This window comes from Hipposideros armiger, unplaced genomic scaffold (assembly GCF_001890085.2).
Source record: "Hipposideros armiger isolate ML-2016 unplaced genomic scaffold, ASM189008v1 scaffold_560, whole genome shotgun sequence".
Taxonomy (NCBI): domain Eukaryota; kingdom Metazoa; phylum Chordata; class Mammalia; order Chiroptera; family Hipposideridae; genus Hipposideros; species Hipposideros armiger.
The window spans coordinates 1,176,901-1,194,822 of record NW_017731910.1 but is presented as its reverse complement, the minus strand read 5'-3'; the positions used below and the strand labels follow the sequence as shown (position 1 = coordinate 1,194,822).

General features: G+C 34.2%; 1 protein-coding gene across 1 annotated transcript in view; it reads right to left on the bottom strand.

Moving 5' to 3' along the window:
* LOC109371292 (RUN domain-containing protein 3B-like) overlaps positions 1-17,922 on the bottom strand; it is a gene marked incomplete at its 3' end in the record, with an annotated part of 64,258 nt that overhangs the window by 21,777 nt on the left and 24,559 nt on the right. The window contains exon 2 of the mRNA XM_019623711.1: positions 9,541-9,657. Coding sequence (XP_019479256.1) covers positions 9,541-9,657 — 117 coding nt within the window. The remainder of the gene's footprint in view (positions 1-9,540; positions 9,658-17,922) is intronic.

Here is a 17,922-nt window from a genome sequence, read left to right as displayed (position 1 = left end):
GCACCAAAACATAGAAAGCAAATATAGACATATCTATGAGAATAGGTTGATAAATTCATCAGAATAATACAAATTTTAAACTTCTAAGTTATTAATCAAACTGACAAAAATGTGACTAACATTTGAAAAACATAATCAACAATTACAGAATACACATTCTCCTCAAGATGGAATATTTATTAAGAGTAACCACAGACCATTAATCAAATCTTACAAATTTCAAATATCTGCCATACAGATCAAATTCTCTGACCATAATACAATCAACATAGAATTAAAAATGAAAAGGTAAAAGCTCCAATTTTCAGAAATGTTAACAATAAACTTCCAAATAATATATAAGCCAAAGAAGAAAAAAATTTTTTAATGTAAAAATCACTTTTTTTGAAAATGAAAATATTACATATCCAAACTTGTAAGTGTAGCCAAAGCAGTACTTGGAGAGAAGGCTAAAATTTAATCTACTAAGAGTCCAACATAAACAAAATAAACTCAAAGAGGATATAATGAAGGAAATAATAATGCCATTAGCATACATAAATCATCAACAAAGCCATAAGTTAGTTATTTGAAAGATGAATAAAATTGACAAATATCTGGCAATACTGCATAGGAGAAAAGAGAAAAAGAACTAATAATCAATACTATTGATTATTTAATCAATAATCAATATTGGATGCAAAAAGATGCAAAAGAAAAGCAACTAGCTGACATTTGTGTGGAAAATAATACCAGGTATTCACTGATGGAATTTTTGTTTAACGTCTCAGCAGCAGCGTGAATAAATATGCTTCAGAGAGGAGGATAGTTGGCAAATGATGAGGGTACAGTAGGTTTTCATTTTTATTTTTTATTTTTTTAAAGATTTTTATTGGAAATTGGGGGATGGGAACAGCGCTGGGAAATTGGGGGAAGGGGAACAAACAAGTTGCTGTTGTTTTGTTCTTCAGTCTAGTNAACCCCCAACCTCTGACTGGATAATCACTGATCCTATTCTCTGACATTATAATTTGGCCTTTTCTAGAATGTCATATAAATGGAATCATACAGTATATAACCTTCAGAGTCTCTTGTCTTTCATAATTCATTTGAGATTCATTCATGTTGTTGTGTGTAGAAAAAGGTTTTTCGTTTTTATTACTAAGTTTCTCCATTGTACAGATACATGACTATTGGTTTATCCATTAAACACATGAAGGACATTTAGGTTATTTCCAGTTTTTAATGATTATGAATAAAACTGCTATAAAGCAAGTCTTAGTATAATCATAGACGTTTTCTTTCACTTCTCGAGTAAAGGAGTGAGACTGCTGGAAAACCATTTTGCATTCATTCCCACCAATAATGTAAGTAGCTTATGAGAATTCAAATTTCCTCATATCCCACCAGAACTTGGTATAGGTACATAATAGCCTCTGATTGTGGTTTTAATTGCATTTCCTGAATGACTAATGATGTTGAGCAGCATTTTATATGTTTACTTGCCACTTGTGTATTTTCTCTGGTGACGTGTCTGTTAACATTTTTTGCCCATTTTTAAATTGGGTTGGTGGTTTTCAGACTATTATGTTTTTATAGTTCTTTGTATATTCTAGATACAAGCTTTTTGTCAAATATGGGGTTTGCAACTATTTTTCTCTCAGCCAAAGCTTGTCTTATTCTTTTAACTGTGTCATTTGGAGGACCACAGTTCTTAATCTTGATGATGTCTACTCTATTATTTTTTGCTTTTGTGGATTGTGCTTCTAGTGTTGTATCTAAAATCTATTTGCCTAATTGAACATAATAAAGATGTTCATATTTTTGCTTAAGATTTTTATACTCTTACATTTAATCTACAATCTACTTTGAATTAGTTCTTGTATATGTTGTGAGGTGTGGCTCAAAGTTCAAAGGTATCCCATTGTTCCAGCAGTATTTATTGAAAAAGATTATCATTTCACCAGTGAATTGCCTTTCATCTTTGTCAAATACTAATCAAGCATATTTGTGCATATCTATTTCTGGACTCTCTATTCCATTCCATTGATATATATGTATGTATGTATGTATGTATGTATGTGTATTCTTTCACCAATAACATACTGTTTTAATCACTATCTTGAAAGTAAGTCTTGAAATTGGATAGTTTGTGTAATTTTTTCTTCCTTTGTGAAATTGTTTTGCCTAGTTACTTTGTGTAGCTATATAATCAGTTTAATATATACAAAAAAGCCTGCTAAGACTCTGATTGAAATTGCATTGATCAATTGCATCTTTAGATCAATATGGAGAGAACTGACATCTTAACAGTGTTGAGTTTTAGAATTATCCCATCCAAAATCTCAACAGTACTAAGGTTCTGCAGATGCCTGCTACAGACTAAATGTACAGAGATGTTGAGCCCAATCTCCAAAATGACAGTATGTGGAGGTAGGGCCTTCAGGAGGTGATTAGGTCATGAGCCCTCATGAGTATTAGGGCCCTTATAAAAGAAACCCTAGAAAGCTCCCTCACTCCATCTGCCACTTGAGGACAACGAAAAAATGGCAATCTATGAAACAAGAAGCAGGCCCTCACCAGGCCCTCACCAGACATCGAATCCGCCAGTGCCTTAATCTTGGATTTCCCAGTCTCCAGAACTGTGTGAAATAAAATGTTCTTGTTTATTGTCTATGGTATTCTGTTACAGCAGCCCAGACTAACACAATGCCCTTCAAGGAAGTTCTTTTCTAATACCTAGTTGGCAGAGAGGTTTTATAACAAATGGATGTTGACTCTCGTCAAATGATATTTTATGCCTCTATTGAGATGATTCTGTAACTTTTATTTTTTAGTCTGTTAATAAAATGAAATACATGAATTCATTTTCAAATACTGAAACATCCTTCCATTACAGAGATTGATTTATTAATACTTATTGCAGGTTCCAGTATCTATGTCCATGAGGGGTNGATACATTCTACAACATGGATGAACTTTGAAACATTATGTTATGTGAAAGAAGCCAAACAAGGAAGGCCACATGATTTCATTTACATGAAATGCCCAGAATAAATTCATAAGGACCAGAAGGGGATTAGTACTTTCCAGGGAATGGGGGAGGATAGAAAACAAAGTGGCTGCTTAATGGATACTGAATTTCATTTTAGGGTGACAAAAATGTTCTGGAACTAGACAATACTGACAGTTGCACAACATTTTGAATATATGAAAAGCCAATGAATTGTGTATACTTTAAAATGATTAAAATAGTGAATTTATGTTATATAAGTTTAATTTCAAGTTTTAAGATAAAAAAACCAAAATAAATTGAAAAATATAGTTCGGCCAACATACTAAGGGCAAAATACATATCATAACAAAGAAAATATAAATATATGTACATATTCAAATATATATAAAATAGATATACAAATTTGCCAGCTAAAATTATATCTGGGATGCTTGAAAGTTTTTATTAACACTTCCTGTAGCTTTATAACTTGAATCTCTTGTCATTTTTATGGGGAAGAGGCAAGGTAAAAAATGATTGGTAGTCCAAGAAGACAAAAGTATATATACAGAAAGAATTTAATTTGAGAGGTTAAAGAGGAATTATGATAGGACATTTTTCTTTTCTTTCTTTCCTTCCTTCCTTTTACTTTTAAATATAGTAGAACATTAATAGGAATGTAAGCAAAGCCAAGTAGTCTATATGGCTGTTAGGGGACAAAAACCTTAAAATGAAAAAAAGAGGCTTTTCAAAAGACACCAGAAAAACAAGAAATGATGAGGGCTATAAGCTAAAGAGTAAATAAAGTATAGTAATATGACTTCAATTAAAAAAGATATACAAAGAGTATGGAATTTTGAGTGATAGTTAAAATTTTCCAATTATTAAACTTTTTCACCATACTTGGTTTAGAGACTAAGGCAATTTAACTAAACTAAATTTACCATGCTACATATAACCTTGGATGTGTTAAGAATTCCTTGAATATTATGATTTTCTGAGAAACAAAATCTGCTGAAGTTTTCCTAAATTTCCAAGTACGTAACTTAAAAGGGTGTTTCTCAGAGCGGCTTTGTCCATTGTCTAAAAGCCAAACTCTGGTAATCTTCAGAGCCACTTTCTTATCTATTCTATCATGTTTTGGCCTGAGTAGATGAGTTTTTATTGGGTAAGTTGCGTTCATATGTTACTACAGAAACAATTCAAGTCTCATTTTGTGTGCAAACCAAGTATCAAAAGTTGGAAAAGCTTCAAAAATGAACAAAGAAAATTCAAAAGCCAAATGCACAGGTTTATCTTTACCCATTGTTTTTAACAGTGTTTATGCTGCACTTCAAAAGGTGGCCCCATGGGGAGGTAACTGTTTATCATCTAAATCAGGAAGAGCTTTGAGGTTCAAGCCAGTGTTCCTGAGAAATGCTTAGGTATCATAACAGTTCAGTTGGATTGGAGAAATTCTAAAATGTCAAGTTACAGGCGTTCTAATACATTTTAAGAGTCTGAATCCAGATGCTATCAGAAAAAAAAAAATACCCAGAGAGTCTTATTGTTGCATCAAGAATTCTATTTTCCAATAAACATTCACTGAGTGCCCACCATATCCCAGGTATTGCTCTAGAAATTTNAACAATATTATTTTCCTTTCTATGTGGCCATTTTCTATTTTTTAACAGTCTCTGAAATAAAAATTAGAATATTAGATTATATAAACAAGCACCTCTTTAAAATTAGAAAACCAGAAAGATTTAGGAACTGAAATTATGATGCTCTCCAAAAATGAAGTCCATTAAATTGTGAAATCTTTTCCCTGTTCTATAAAATGGAAGATATTTAATTCCTTTAAATTAGCAATATTAGAGCATTTAAAACAGTGATTTTAAGAGATTTTATTTCTTTTAATTTATTGAAGTGACAATGGTTAGGCTCCAAGTGTACATTTCTATAATACATCTATAGTGTGCTTGTCACTCAGTCAGTTCTCCTTCCATCGCCATATATATTTGACTCCCTTTACTCTCTTCTACCACCCCCCCGCTTACCCTCTGGTAACCACTAAACTATTGTCTGTGTCTATGAGTTTTTGTCTATTTGCTGTTTTATTCCTTTGTTGTTTTCAGTTTTAGATCCCACAAATCAGTGAAGTCATATGGCTCTCGACTTTTTCTGATTTATTTGCTTAGCAGAATAATCTCAAGATCTACCCATGTTGTCGCAAATGGCACTATTTCATCTTTTCTTATAGCAGAATAGTATTCCATTGTGTATATGTACCACATCTTCTTTATCCAATCATCTATGGAAGGACACTTTGGTTGTTTCCATGTCTTGGCCACCATGAATAATGATGCAATGAACATTGGAGTACATGTACCTTTATGGATAAATGTTTTCAGATATTTTTTTGGTAGATACCCAGGACAAGAATTGCTGGGTCACATGGTAATTCTATTCCTAATTTTTTGAGGAACTGCCTTCCATAGTGGTTGCACCAATCTGTATTCCCACCAACAGTTTATGAGGGTTCCTTTATCTCCACAGCCTCTCTAACACTTGTTATTATTTGTCTTGTGGATGATAGCCATTTTAACCAGTGTGAGGTGATATCTCATTGTGGTTTTGACTTGCATTTCCCTAATAGCTAGTGAAGTTGAACATTGTTTTCATGTATCTGCTGGCCATTTATATGTCTTCTTAGGAGAAGTTTCTGTTCATATCCTCTACCCATTGTTTAATTGTTTAATTGGATTGTCTGTCTTTTTGTTGTTGATTTGTATGAGTTCCTTATATATATTTTGGATATTAGCCCCTTATTAGAGGTACTGTTTGCAAATATCTTCTCCCATTCAGTTGGTTGCCTCTTTCTTTTGTTGATAGTTTCTTTTGCTGTGCAGAAGCTTTTTAGTTTGATATAGTCCCATTCATTTATTTTAGCTTTTACTTCCCTTGACTTAGAGGTCAAATTCATAAAATCCTCTTTGAACCCAAGGTCCATAAGTTTAGTATGTATGCTTTCTTCTATGAAGTTTATTGTTTCATGTCTTATGTTTAGGTCTTTGATCCATTTAAAAGTGAAGTTCATGTAAAATAAACTTGAAAAATTCTCCAGATGTAACAAAGTTTCAAACTATTAATAAATCTCTTATTCTGTAAATATTTCAATTTAAGGTTAAAATGTCTCCTTGAAAATTCTGTTTTGGTTATAAAATATAAAGACCATTTGGTGTACATCTCTAACGTCTAAATACTTGAGATACTTGTCTTGCTTTTCACCCAGAAATGCCTACAGCAAATATAGTAATTAAGAGTACTGGGCCGGCCGAGTGGCACAATGGTTAAGAACTNTTTTTTGCTAAATCTCTTAGTGTTTTTACAGTCAATGCTTTAGGGGTTATAATATAAAACCTAACTTTCAACAGTCTACTTACAGTTAATTATTTTACCATTTCAAGTAAAATATATCACCAGATAGGTCCCTTTACTTTACCCTCTTTGTTTTAAATGTCATTTATATTATAAATGCAAACACTAAAACCTCCCAAGCAATGTTGTAATTTTTGCTTTCAACAGTCATATTTTAAAGACCTAAGAAAAAAACATCTGGTATATTTACTCAGATATTTACCATTTCTGTTATTCTTTTTTCATTCATGAAGCTCCAGTTTTCCCTCTGGTATCATCTCTCTATAGTTTGAAGACCTTTCATTATCATTTTTTTTTTAGAATAGGTCTACTAATAATTTTTAGTTTTCCTACATCTGAGTATTTCCTTATTTTGCCTTAATTCCTGGGGTATATTTTCATAGGATATAGAACTCTGAATTACTAGCAATTCTTTTCCTTCAGAACTTGAAAGATATTGTTCCTCTGTCTTCCATCTTCCATGGTTCCTGATGAAAAATCTGAGTCGTCTGAATTGTTGTTCCTATATGTAATGTATTCTATTTTTCTGGCTGCTTTCAAGATTTTTTCTTTATTTTTTATCTTCAGAAGCTGATTATGATGTATCTGGGAGTAGTTAACTATGAATGTATCTTTTTAGAGGTTTTCTGATCTTCTTGAATCTATAAGTATACATAGTTCTCAAATCCAGGAACTTATTGCTATTATTTATTCAAATGTATTTTCTGTACAAATCTCTTCCCCTTCTCCTCTGAGATTCCAATGACACTAATTTTATATCTTTTGCTATTGTCCAAAAGGTCAATTTCTGTTCTTCAGTTTGAATAATTTCTATTGATCTGACACACCTCTGTTATCTCCATTCTTCTATAGAGCCCAATCTAGTGAAAGTTTTATTTCAGATATTGTACTTTTATGTTGTAAAATTTCCATTTGGTCCTTTCTTAGGTTTTTATTTCCCAATTCAGAACTTCTATTTTTCTATTCATTTCAAAAATGTTTACCTTACATCAACAGGCATGGTTATAATATGGCTGCTTTAACGTCTTTGCTTGGTAATTAATCTCAGGATTGCCATCTATGATTATCTTTTCCCTTGAGAATTGGTCATATTTTCCTGGTTCTTCATAGATGAATTAATTTTGGGTTTTATACTAGATTAATTTAATATGGTCTTTAGAGTCTAAATTCTGTTAAAATCCTCTGGAGTATGCTGATTTTTGTTTTGGTAGGCAATTAATCCAGTTAGATTCAGATAGCCCAAGTTCTTTCTTGCCTTATGTGGGCAAAGGTTCCAATATAAATTCAGTATAGCTGTTTCTATGCTTCTTTGGGACTTACCCATATACATGCCACTCTGGGACTTGGCAGTGGTTTGTATCCTAATATAGTTCTCAAAATCTTGGATGTGAGTCCAGGACCTATGATGGTCATTAGCATAGAGAATTAGGGCATTATTCCCTTTTCCAGCTCTCCCTTCCTTGATACACTCTCCAGCTCCCAGATCCCTTCTTTTCCTAGTTCCTCTAACCTGATAAAAGGTTTCCTCAGACTTTTAACAGTGTTGCACAGTTCTGGGTAATTCCAACCATTCTTGGGAGGAAGCAGCAAGGAAAAAGACAAAAAACGGAAGCCCCCAACACTCTATGGCTCACAGAGGCTCTTCCTGATCCTCTGGCCAGAAAGGGAAGGTCAGTGTTGGGAGTTTTTGCTGTCTGTATCCACAGTACAATTAAGGACCAAAGCCCCCTCAGATTAAAGCGGAGAATACAAGAGGGAAAATAATACACAGGAAACTCACTTTTATAAAGGTTCTTTTTCAAATTTTGATGTGTCCCCCCAAAATGGCTGTTACTGTTTACTTTTCAAAGTATACAAGTAGTTGCTTTTTGTATTCTGTCCAGAGTTTTTAGCTGCAATCAGGAGGCGAGTGCTATGGACTGAATTGTGTCTACCCAAAGTCATATATTGAAGTCCTAACACCAATGTGACTGTATTTGGAGATAAGTCTTATAATGAGGTAATTAAGGTTAAATGAGGTCATAAGGGAAGGATTCTGATCTGTTATGATTAGTGTCCTTATAAGAAGGGCCAAAGAGAGCACTTTTTTTCTTTGTCATGTGAGGACACAACAAGAAGGCAACTATCTACAAGCCAGGAAAATAATTCTCACCAGAATCTAAACTAGTCTTGGAGTTCCTAGCCTCCAGAACTGTGAGAAATAAATTTTTGTTGTTTAAGCCACCTGGTCTGTGGAATTTTGTTAGAGCAGTCAAGCAGACTAAAACAGTCAGGATAGTAGTGGTGTACTCCATAAGTTGGGTCAGCTTTTTCCATTGTAACTTCTGAAGACTATAAGGTGGTAAAGTGAACAGCATACTAAAAGACAAGATAAATAAAACCCATGCTGTCTGAAAAAGGATAAAAGAAAAATAAGTTTTAGGAAATTTGGCAGAGATAAGAAAAATGAAATGAAGAGTNTTAATTAAAAATATTTTATAATTCTGAAAGAATATAGCTCCCATCTTCCCTTTTACATTTTGAGATTTATGTTTCTGATGTATATATATATTTACTGATTTAAAAAAGCCAAAGTCAGCATCCCTTTACTTACTTACTGGTAAAAATTTCTCAAAGATTCTAAAGTTTAACGACATAGAGATTAAGCAAACAAATTTAATGCCTAGATGCTTCTTTATAGATTAAAATACCATCTAGTAACCTTTGAAGATGGGCTATCATTTTTTTTGTGGGGGGACAGGAAGTATAGTTTTTATTGGTGGGTGTAAAGAGGAGGCAGTGCCAAGACTCATGAGTGTAGGGCCCACCATTTGTCCAGGGGGCCACAATTAGGGATGTATTTGACCCCATGGCCTACCTTTTAATTAAAGCTTTTAATTACTTATAGAAAGTGACTCTGCTCCTTGTATGTGGCAATTAATGCACTCAATGTTTTTAATCCATTCTAGAAATGGTATAAACCTGAAAATAGAGAGACTTTTGCAGGGATGTAGGCCAAAAGATTAGGCATTCACAAAGTCAGTTTCGTGTTTCTCAAATATGGCATAGTTGCTATCTAAATGACACCAGACTGTATGGTTTCTAAAATTTAAAGTTTATTAAAAAAAGAGTTGTTGGGATAATAAATAATACATTGGAACAGTTACCTTTTAGCCGGTGAGTTAGAATCTGTTCCAAAATAGCTGCAAAATTGTTAAATTCGGGAGAAGAATCATCAATTGTCTCAAAGCAGGACCGATCAATCANCATATCAATGTGTAGACCTGAAGGAATCAAGTGTGATTTGTTTCAGTAGTGAATAAGTCTTACTGTAATCTTTAAAAATATTGAGCATTTCTTTTTTAATTAAAAAATATAATAAAAGTTTAGGTAATAAGTACAGAGGTCTAGCAGTGTTTTACATACAGCAGGAACTCAATGAAAACGTTCTGGATAAGTGAATAAAGAAATGCACTCCTCTGGGAGAAAGGAAATTTAGGAATATATTCCCACTAATGGTAACTGGCATCAGTTACCACTGATAGTGCTCATTGTATGTTTTACCGACCGAGTGGTTTTAGAAAATTCACACAGCTTGCACAAGTCCCTGGTTTGCATGTAATACAAATATTAAACTGCAGTTATAAAATTTAGGAAATAGACAAAAAGTCTTATATCATTAAGAGTTCTAATCAAGATATACTTGATTAATAGTGCTTAAAACCATTGAACTTAATAGAAATATGGAGGGGGTGGCATGGGAGGAAGGAGAGTAAATGGATTATTATATTGTGTGGGTTTTCAAAAATATTTTAATTTAAAAATTAGCATAAGCATACTTGTGCCCTCTGAATTAACAAAAACAAAAACAGAAAGCTTTGCAAAACCCATGCAATGTACTAAAAAAGATCACTTAACTGATATAGCCCTCCCCAGTAAGTCAATTCCATGCTCCCGTGCAGCTCAGTGGCGGGAGACATCACCAGCATAGAGTACCTTGAAGAGGTATTTGGAGATGAGCCAGCCATCTGCAACTTTGGGAAATCTCTTTAAAAAAAAAATAAACAACAACAACACACAGAGATTTAAGAAACCTGCCATCAACTTTATAATTGCAAACTGAATACCCCAAATAAGATGGCTACACATAATTTTGACACAGTAAACACTAAACTCAATTAAGATGAATATGAGTTATACTCAGCACATCAGTCAAGCTGGTTCCTTGAAGCCTATTCTACTGGAGAGACTAGGATGTATGGAAGTCACTGAAATAAGTGAGAAGCAATTGTTCCATTTACTTCCACCTCCATCATTCTTTCTCAGATATAATAAATTGGTAACAGAATGCAAAATGAGAAAAGCTTGACTGGATTTGCTAGATTTGCACCTCAGAATTTATAAATTTGGTTAGGAAAGTTCCTTATTGAACTACTGGCTCAAAAAGTTTAACTTTAAAAATAAATACACTTTTTTACTGTTAACTTTTCTAAATAGTTATAAACAAATTCACTTTGAATTTGAGTTCTCTCTCTCTCTTTTTTTTTTTTGGCCTAAGAAGAGTTAAAATTTGTATGAATTATGAGACTAGAACTTAGATATTTGGTAAATGTTATTCAGTTTAACCAATGTTGACGAAATGCCTACTCGATGTAAAATCTGTTTTATTTCCTACAGCAGTTTCCAATTATTGCTTAACAATAACCATCTGGAAAAGTACTATAAATTCTTACTATGTTGTTTGGAAATTCCTCATATAATTATACAGGAAAACTGCAAAGCCAAATTTCTGAAGTCACACTCACAACAAATGGTACTTCCTTCTCATAAGAAAACACTGAAATCTCCAGTAGGACATGGTCATACACCTTTCCAAATACTTAGACCCTTTATGAAACCAAACAAAAACTAAACAAACACAGTAATGTATGAAAATGTAAGGAAGGAGTTATGTACAGTTGTGCTATTGGCTACATTTGTGTCTCTACCATTCATTCTCTATCCTCCAGCCTCCATTTGTAACATCTTAAACAAATATTAAATTTGGAAACACATATCCAAAAAAATAATTTGGTACCTTAGTTGTAGCCCATATTAGAACATAATGCTCTTACTACAATACAATGACAATAAAAATGAAAATTTCTCAGCATTGAAATGTAAATCAGACAGAATGTTTTTCATGGCAAATATTAAGAACACCAATTCTTAATGTTTAAATCACATTTACTATCTCTGCCCTGAAAACAAGGTAATATATTTTATTTGTACTCATTTANCTGATATTTTTTATTTTTTAGTCTATTTTCTAAATGTAGATTATTTTTAGTCTTTTACCTAGATTGGGAAATTTCTACTTTTCTGTTTTTCAGTTCACAGATTCTTTCTTCTCTTGCCTCTGTTTCCCTGTTGATCCCATCCACTGAGCCTTTTATTTTGGTTTTGTATTTTTCAGTATCAAAATTTCCATTTAGTTCTTCTTTATATATTATATTTCTTTGCTGAGGTTTTCTACCTTTTCATTTGTTTCAATCATGTTTTTAATTGCTCACTGAAGCATTTTTACCATGACTGATTTATGATTTTTGTCTGTAATTCTAACATCTCTGTCATCTCAGTGTTAACATTTGTTGAATTTCTTTTGTCATGCAATTTGAGATCTTACTGGTTCTTGGTATGACAAGTGTTCTTTGAATTAAACCTGGATATGTTCATATTATGTTATGAGATTCTGGATCTTCTTTAAGCCTTCTGTTTTAATTGGCTGGCTACGACACTGCTCTGTCAGGTGAAGGTGGAAGGTGGGGACTACCATCTTGTTCCAGTCTAGCAGAGAAAGAAAAGTCCAAGTTTCCTCCAATGGCACTTGAGGGGGAAGTTCTCATTATTACTGGGCAGAGGTTGGAGTCCAAGCTTTCTGCGTGGTCTCCATTGACAATGCACTGGAGGTAGCTTTGTTACCGCTAGGTGATGATGAAAGATCTAATTCTTCAGTAGGCCTCTTTTGATGCAACCTCAGTATGGCAGGGAAGTGGGACCTCATTGCTGCTGGCTGGAGATGGAAGTCAAACCCCCCCACACACACACACACCCATTGACAGTGTGGGTAGGTGGGAGAGAAGTCTCACAACCAACGGGAAGGGAAGAAGTCCCAGCTCTCTGCTTGGCCTTCTCTGATACCATTCTGATGACAATGTTGGGATATTTTGTTACAACCTCATAGGGGTTGAGTTCCCCATTTAAACTTTTCTGGCCTGGGTAGGACAGAGCCACAGTTTTTCTGTGGTATTTGGTGTAAATACAGCAAATACTGTCTAAAGTTTTCCATCCTGTTAGGCTGTTCTATTCCTGGTCCTTTAGCTACAGAGGAGGTCCCTGTTGGTACTCTGGGTGTGTGGACCTATAGACATCTGCAGTCTACTGGCTTATTTAGTACCCAGTTTTAGATAAATGAAGCAACCAAAAAAATCAAGGAACCCACTCCCATGTCATTCCTAATGTCCTAAAGTTCCCTACACAATCTATTTTCTTCTCTCTACCTTTCAAAGCCTTCTTATGTTTGCTTTATATATAATGCCCAGAGGTTCTGATTATACTTAGTGGGAGAAATGGGGTAAAGTATGTCCACTTCATCTTCCTGGAAGTATAAAGCCTCCTAAATTTCATTTTTACAGCCACCTCCTCCATCTCTAAAGAGTGTATGATAAAGGAAATAATTATGCATCTATTCCTATCAAACTTGAGCTCAGGCAACTAAATTAGATAACCTAAAAATAAGACAAGCAATGGNTGTTGTTCAGCATCTTAGCTGTAGAGGGCAGTGTCACTGGCCCTCATATGTGGGATCTGAACCGGGGCCCTCTGGCGTCCCACGCCAGCTCTTAACCACCGCTCCACTCAGCCTGCCCTAGAATAGGTTTTTTAAAAAACAGAATCTTGGGCCAGCTGAGGGGCACGTTGGTTAAGAGTGGGCTTGGGATGCCAGCTCTGAGCAGCAGGGCCCCGGTTCAGATCCCACATGAGGGCCAGTGACACTGTGCCCTCTACAGCTAATATGGTGAACAACAGCTCGACCTGTAACTGGACTGCTGTGATTTGCTGGCGACAGCATAGGCTGCAGTGGAACTGCAGTGGGCTGCCATAAAGCTACAATGAGCGGCTGGCAGCCAGTGTGAGCTGCCAGGAGCCGCCATGAGTGGCCGTCCAGTGGCTGGCGAACTATCTGCCTCACCCGGAAGAACGCAATGATAATACTAACATGGGCCAGTGAAGCGACTTCCTCCACAACTAGACTGAAGAACAAAAGAACAGCAACTTGTCTGTTCCCCTTCCTTGATTCCCAAACGCTGTTTCCTCCCCCAATTCCCCAATAAAATCTTTAAAAACAACCAGAATCTATTGTCATATTGAAAGGAAAAGTTGTTACTAATTAGAGATTAAATAAAATAATATAGAAGAAATCAAAAACCTAAACAGACCTATGAGCATTAAAGAAAGTACATTAGTAGTTAAGATGCAGTTGCATGAGCGTGCATGCACGTACACACACGACTTGGCTCAGAATTTTTACTGGAAAATTGTACCTAATAAACGATTCCAAGGTTATGCAAAATTCTTCAAAAACTATTAAACTGAATTCATTTAATGAGGCTCATGTCATCTTGATAACAAAAACCAAAAGAAGTACAAAACAAAAATAATTACAGACAAATTTTACTTATAAATACAGAACCAAAACTCCTAAAATATTAGCAAACAAAACCCTAAATCTGACAAAGTATATTAAAACAATATATAAGGCTCAGGTTGATTTATCCCAAGAATATACAGATGATTTAAAATTAGAAAAATTATTACTGTAATAGTCTTCACATTAAAAAATTAAAGGAGGGCAGCCAGATGGCTCAGTTGGTTAGAGCGCATTCTCTTAACAACAAGGTTGCCAGTTCAACTCCTGCATGGGATGGTGGGCTGTGCCACCCGGCAACTAAGGTTGAACACAGCACCTTGAGCTAAGCTGCCAATAGGCGGCTGGATGGCTCAGTTGGTTAGAGCGCATGCTCTTAACAACAAGGTTGATGGTTCGACTCCCGCATGGGGTGGTGGGCTACACCCCCCACCCCCTACCCCCNTCTTTATTAGGTAGAATGGTATAAGAAAGCTTACTCTGCAATCACATTCAGTGTAAGAGTAACCTACTGCTTTAGAAAATTATAGCATCTAAGATCGTAATGCACATTGGTTAAATAAACTGAAAATTATATTTAAAGATAAAACAAAGTGCTTATTTCATCAAAAGAGCTAGGTTACAACTCAACAGCCACCTGTAACAGCCTGATAAGATTTTAGTTACTATTGTCCTTGAGGAATAATATAAAATTACCTAACAAATTATCTACTTTGTAAAATGTAATGGGAAGAAAAAACCACGGAGAGTAACACATAAATTAATATTTTGGTAGCATCCAGACCCATATACAAATCAATCAGTAGTCAATAAATTACAAATCTTCTTTTTATCATGTTATTAGATTATATTCATATAGAAGACATTATATGCATGACAAAAATCTAAGATAGTCAATCTCAGAGCACTAAATTACTTTTAACTCAATATCTGCCTAAAACCTAAAACAAAGGCAAAGTCCAAACATCCCGAAGCATGTCATTACAAACTATTTAGGTTATTTCCAAGCATGAAGATATTTTAAGGGTGAAAAAGCATTTTAAATAATTTCTATTATATCAAAATTAATACTGAAGAAAATAGAATGTTTCCCAGCTTTGTTTCATCATTTTATATCCTGCTGTTCTTCTATCACAAACCAAAATTTCAGAAGGCAAATTAGTTCCTTAGAGTCTATATTTTACCTGTAGCTAGACTTCCACTTAACACTTCTCTAGAATTACATAGCTAGCTGCACTATACCATAATAATGAGAACCTTTTCCTCCATAACATAGTAACGAGCTAAGATGTGCTATAAAAACCAAATCCATTAAATGAATTTTAATACATGTAAAAAATATCACACAGATGCTGAGCTATTTCCTGACAATGATGACATTAATATTAGTCATCTATTTCTTGAAGAGGACTGATTTTAAAATAATGAAATGACAATTTGATGAATGTCTAAAAATACCAAATCAAGTCTAAGTAATAGCTTTTACATAAGAATTTTNTTATTTTTAGTAAATGGTATATTACTAATACTCTATAGTCTTCTATGCTACTTAGAAGCTTTTTCATTTTAATCAGCTATTTTCCATATAACCTTTACAAAATTCACTACTATATCCCATCTCCATACCACCTGGCCGAAGATTACAAGATTGTCTCTGATCACTGTACTGCTAAACTTCATATTTTTCTTAAACTGTCTGGCCTACTAGTCCATAATTAAAGTCACAGATGACATTTTAAAGAATTACATTTTCATTTTCATTTGAGGCATTTTTATGCCTCTTTCCTGTGTGAAGCCTTCCCTGACTCACCCAAGCAGAATGGATTATTCACTCTTTTGTGTTAAATCACGCTCATTAATACTTCTGTTATGACTCAGTAACAGTGCTGTTCACCACTATTTGTTAATGTATTCTCCTTCTGCCCTCTAAGACAGAGTATCATGTGAAAGCATGCCTTAATGATCTTTGTAAGCTAAGACACTAGCCCGGGGCCTAGATGGATTGCTAAATAACGAATAAATGGAATAAATAGCGTATGTATGTGTGGAAAACATTAGGAGAAAAGGGCAAGTATAAGAAAAAAGAGGAAGACATATGTAAAGTGTCAAATTTAAGGCATTTGCTCCTGAAAAAGAATACGGAACACAAAGCAGAGGAAAAGTAAGAGTTACATTTTACCAAGAAAAATGTGAAAGGGTATTTGGTAAAGGAGTGTTCCTTGGGGTTCCTTTTTACCATGCCCTATAAAAAACGACTTAATTTCTTAAAGTAAGTGGGGATGAATTTTAAGTATTACAATGAAAAAGTGGGATCCCTCCCCATTTTAAAATGTTTTAATGGGAAGCAATAGACTTTGCAGGAGTTATGAATAATTTTTTTTAATTTATAGTAAATTTACTGTTGGTATACAGAGCTATGATTTTTAAAAAATGCAAGAAGTCATGTAACCATGATCATATGATACGTAACAGTTCCATGGCTCAAAAATCTCCTTCACGTAGACACTATATAATCAACCCCCAACCTCTGACTGGATAATCACTGATCCTATTCTCTGACATTATAATTTGGCCTTTTCTAGAATGTCATATAAATGGAATCATACAGTATATAACCTTCAGAGTCTCTTGTCTTTCATAATTCATTTGAGATTCATTCATGTTGTTGTGTGTAGAAAAAGGTTTTTCGTTTTTATTACTAAGTTTCTCCATTGTACAGATACATGACTATTGGTTTATCCATTAAACACATGAAGGNTAAGACTTAGGAATAGCTCACTGTCCTCACAGCCATTAAAATCAGAATAAAAAAATGACCTAAATTATTAACTCCAAAGTACTCAGAAGCCATACTACTACTACTTATAAGAAATTTGAGCATCGGCCCTAAGTGATTTTAAGGGTTTTGGAGCACAAAATTTAATAACATTGAATGTGAGTATTCATGAAGTACAGATCCTAAGTTTTGATGAACTATAAATAGGAAAACTTACAAATCTGTAAAGTGTGCTATATTTTCCCCTCAGGATATCAGAATGTCCTTTGTCTCTATTTTTGACCGCCAAAAATCAATGCTTTTTTTCCGACTCGGCTCCAATGCCAGCTCTTCAATGAAAAATTATCCTCCTACATATTCCTAGCACAAAATAGCATTTTGCTTGTATCTCCCTTAACAGACAATTACAACTTCTCTTACTGCTGTTATTTGTGTTGTCTATTTCTGTCTTATTAGAATATAAATTCCTTCAGAGCAAAACATATCTTCTTGTTTGTATCTTCCTCATCATATAAGATAATGCCTGAACACTGTACTCAGTACTTGTTGATTTATTTGTAAGCCCTATTTTGAAAGAATGGTAAATAAATATTTACATGCCAATATCATGGCAAGACAAAAATAGTTTATGATTTTTAACATATATACATTCGTGTAACCACCATCAAAATCGGGATACAAAACAGTTCTGTCACCCCATGCTAATCCTTTCGTCATACCCTACAAAGGGTGATAGATGAGAGCCTAAATAAAGACAATTGGGGGAATGAAGAGGATAACTGTGCGAGTTGTAAGGTATGTAAGAGAAACATTTGTAAACTGAGGAAGATAAAGGAATACAAACTGTTTCTTTGGTTTTAAGCTTGTTGGTGATGCCATTGAATCAGGACGGGAAATATGGGAGACAAATATAAACGGAAATATAAAGAGATTTGTTTATATGCATTATATCTATCAATATTTACCATATTAGAGATTAAACTGAGAAATTTTTAAAATATAGGCAGCCTTCACTTTGCACAGTAGAACAGGACCATAATAATGACTGTGCAAGCTGAAACCATGCAAAGTGATCTTAATAATCAA